We start from the raw sequence: 2,733 nt of genomic DNA, 5'->3' as shown, positions 1-2,733 counted from the left end.
TATTCTGCTGGTGGTGGGGAAGGGGGGAACGGGTGGAATTTGCTAATATTTACGCATTAGTTTATTTGCCGATGGGAGGTGGTGAACCCCCTGCCAAATCCACCCTGTAAATGCCAAATGACCAATGCACCTGTACGGCCCAAAATCATCATTAAAGTTTAATGTTTTCATTTCGGTTTGTGCACGCAGCAATTTTAATTATTAACTTTATAATTATGCAAAATCACGAATTACATTAGAATCACTTTGTTATGCCGATTTGGTTTACGGTCTCTTTGAGCGGTGAATCGAGTGAATTGCGAGCTGATTTGGCACTTCTAATCAAGACTCGGCTGCCATTCCCCATTCCCATTTGGCCACAATAATTAAGCCCTGTGGAATAATAACCGAAAGCAATAATAACAGAAGTTTAAACTTAACCAACTTTACATACGAATCTCACACTTTTAATATCTAGGGCTAAGTAAGTACGATTGTTTAAAATGAAAGTAATATAATGCAGTATAATATTTATTTTATATCAAAAGTCTTGTTTTATTTTCGAATCATTTGGAACATTTTTTAAAGACTCCCATTGGAATAGTTCTCCTCCCAATGGAATAGTTCTGGGAAAGGCCCGTCGTCTTTGCGATAAGTGGAGCCTATAAAGTCAGCTCCACGATTTCCAAAGCTTCAGTTGAAGAAATTCCGCGCAATGACTTACAAGATCGCCGTAAAGTGGTTCCCTATTTCGCTGGTGCAGGAAGTACTGGCAGCTCAACAGCCAGCGATATCCGAATCGTGGAGCTTTTCACTGGAATCCATACCCACCAAAGTGCTGATCATCTCCAGCGTAGTCCTGATCACTTGTATTTGGATAGGCTGCGCCTACTTCATGGCCAATCGCCATCAGAAGGCGGTCCAGTATCTTCAGAGCCAACTTGACGAACTGTGGCTGCTGCAGGCTAAGCCCTCCGTTTGGCCACATGCTCCCTTCATCCCAAATGCCCGGGAGCAGAATCCGCCGGAGTATATTCCGCCTATGGATCCCCAGGAGCAGGAACAGGAGGCCAACGAGGCGCGGGAGAGGGCAGAAAAAGCCAGGGCATTTTTGGAGACCAGAAACAAACATAAAGATAAAGAGTGAGATAAAACCGATTTTAAGTGGAATTATAAATATTAACTTTACAACCTTGCATATATATTAAAAATGAAATTATACAATACTTAGATAGTTTCCAACTATTTGCTTTAGTTTTATTAAAATACATGTTGCAGTCAGCACTGACTTAGCCTTAAATTTATTTGAGAATCCTCAAAATTCATGCTATTCGACGTGTGGCAAAAAGTGCAGTATGTTGGCCAATCTGTTGACCCTAAGCTGCCTTCTGGCCCAAATTATCCCTCGGATTTGGGGGCAGTATGCGGCGGTGAACTGCTCAGATCCCAGGATCGAACTGACATCCTGTGGCCGCTTCAGTACGAACGGGTGCTGTGCCAAGGGATGTGTGAGGAATGTGCGCGGAAGGTGCGTCCAGGAGGAGTGCACCGCATCCTGGAGCGGCTGGCTTCAAAGGCCAGTGACCATGAGCTGCTACTTCCACTGGTTCCTGCTGATCTTCGCCGGGCTCATCACGGCCCTCATGCTGGGCCTGGTGGCCTGCAACGCGGCCTGCGAAATAAGGCGCTACCTTCGCCAGCGGAGAATCGAGCGATTCAGGCGCTTCAGGGATCTGAGCGGAGTCTCCATTGGATCCACTCAGTGCTAGAGCACGTGTGAGCATGAGGTCCTTGGACTAAGGGGCTGGGAATCAGGAAGGAAGTGCCGAGGGATTTACCATAATCTGCAATACATTAGCGGCAGCTTTGCTCTGGATTCCAATTCAATTCTTTGGGTATCTCCGGCCAAAGCCATGTAAATTACGATTCGCCACCTCGGAAATCCTATTAGTAGTTAAAACCTGATTAGGAAATACTTGCGGCCGAGCCTCGGGCTCACATTTGCTGAAAGCAAATAATAATAAATGGCTCTCACATGCGAGATGCTTTGTGGATACATGCCCTCCAGGGTGACACCTCCTCCGGAGCAAGTCGAAGGTGGCGTGGAATTCAGATGGCTGTGGAGTCGAGTCAAAGGTGCAATAACCCAACCGAGCGGGGCACATAAAACTAAATGGCTGCGGGTTGCGTTGCCAGTCCTCGAAGTCCTTCCCAGACCCCGGACCCCGGTCCCGGATCACCAGCTCGCTCCTCTGCGGATTCAGTAGCTATTGCGGTGGAGATAACAACCATAAGGGTACACCCGAGGGCACTCAGAGAGGAGCGTTGCAAATAGGATTGTGTATATTTTGTCACAGCTTCTTTCTGTTTTAAGTGAATGAGAGACTATTAAAATCGGGAAACTAAATATTTTATTTCAACCTATAGTCTTTAGTCTCTAGTCTATTTCACAGTATTCGCTTTAATATTTAAAGCCCCTCTGCTTCCTAATAGTTCTTCGTTTTTTTTTTTTTTTTTGTTCATTTCCCCTGCTGTTCAGCTTATGTGTGCGAATATAAATGTATATATTTTTAGTATAACTGAAAGTCAGTCAGGCATGCAGCCAAAGCTAAACGCGCTGCCAACCGCGCAGAAAATGAAATGGAAAATATTGGCGGGCGGGGGAGCTGGAAAAGCGGAAAATAAAAAGGAAATAAACGAGCCAAAAAGGAAAAGCTTTGCGAAAAGGTTGCCCATGTGTGTGGAGTGGTGGGT

At 45.5% G+C, this 2,733-nt stretch overlaps 2 protein-coding genes across 2 annotated transcripts; both read left to right on the top strand.

Moving 5' to 3' along the window:
* The first annotated feature begins 690 nt into the window (after positions 1-690).
* CG15550 (uncharacterized protein) lies at positions 691-1,204 on the top strand. Its single transcript, NM_143578.3, has one exon. The coding sequence runs from the start codon at positions 695-697 to the stop codon at positions 1,124-1,126; it is 432 nt and encodes a 143-aa protein (NP_651835.1). The 5' UTR covers positions 691-694; the 3' UTR covers positions 1,127-1,204.
* Positions 1,205-1,285: 81 nt separating this feature from the next.
* Positions 1,286-2,397, top strand: CG15549 (uncharacterized protein). The gene has a single exon (NM_143577.2). The coding sequence runs from the start codon at positions 1,335-1,337 to the stop codon at positions 1,746-1,748; it is 414 nt and encodes a 137-aa protein (NP_651834.2). The 5' UTR covers positions 1,286-1,334; the 3' UTR covers positions 1,749-2,397.
* The last annotated feature ends 336 nt before the right edge of the window (positions 2,398-2,733 follow it).

This window comes from Drosophila melanogaster, chromosome 3R (genome assembly GCF_000001215.4).
Source record: "Drosophila melanogaster chromosome 3R".
In the NCBI taxonomy this organism is placed as follows: Eukaryota; Metazoa; Arthropoda; class Insecta; order Diptera; family Drosophilidae; genus Drosophila; species Drosophila melanogaster.
Note: the sequence above shows the minus strand (reverse complement) of the source record. Positions and strands in the feature narration are given on the sequence as shown.

What these genes read in the sequence shown, in the direction of transcription:
- CG15550 (NM_143578.3), top strand. Translation starts at nt 695, where the DNA reads ATGACTTACAAGATCGCCGTAAAGTGGTTCCCTATTTCGCTGGTGCAG.
- CG15549 (NM_143577.2), top strand. Translation starts at nt 1,335, where the DNA reads ATGTTGGCCAATCTGTTGACCCTAAGCTGCCTTCTGGCCCAAATTATC.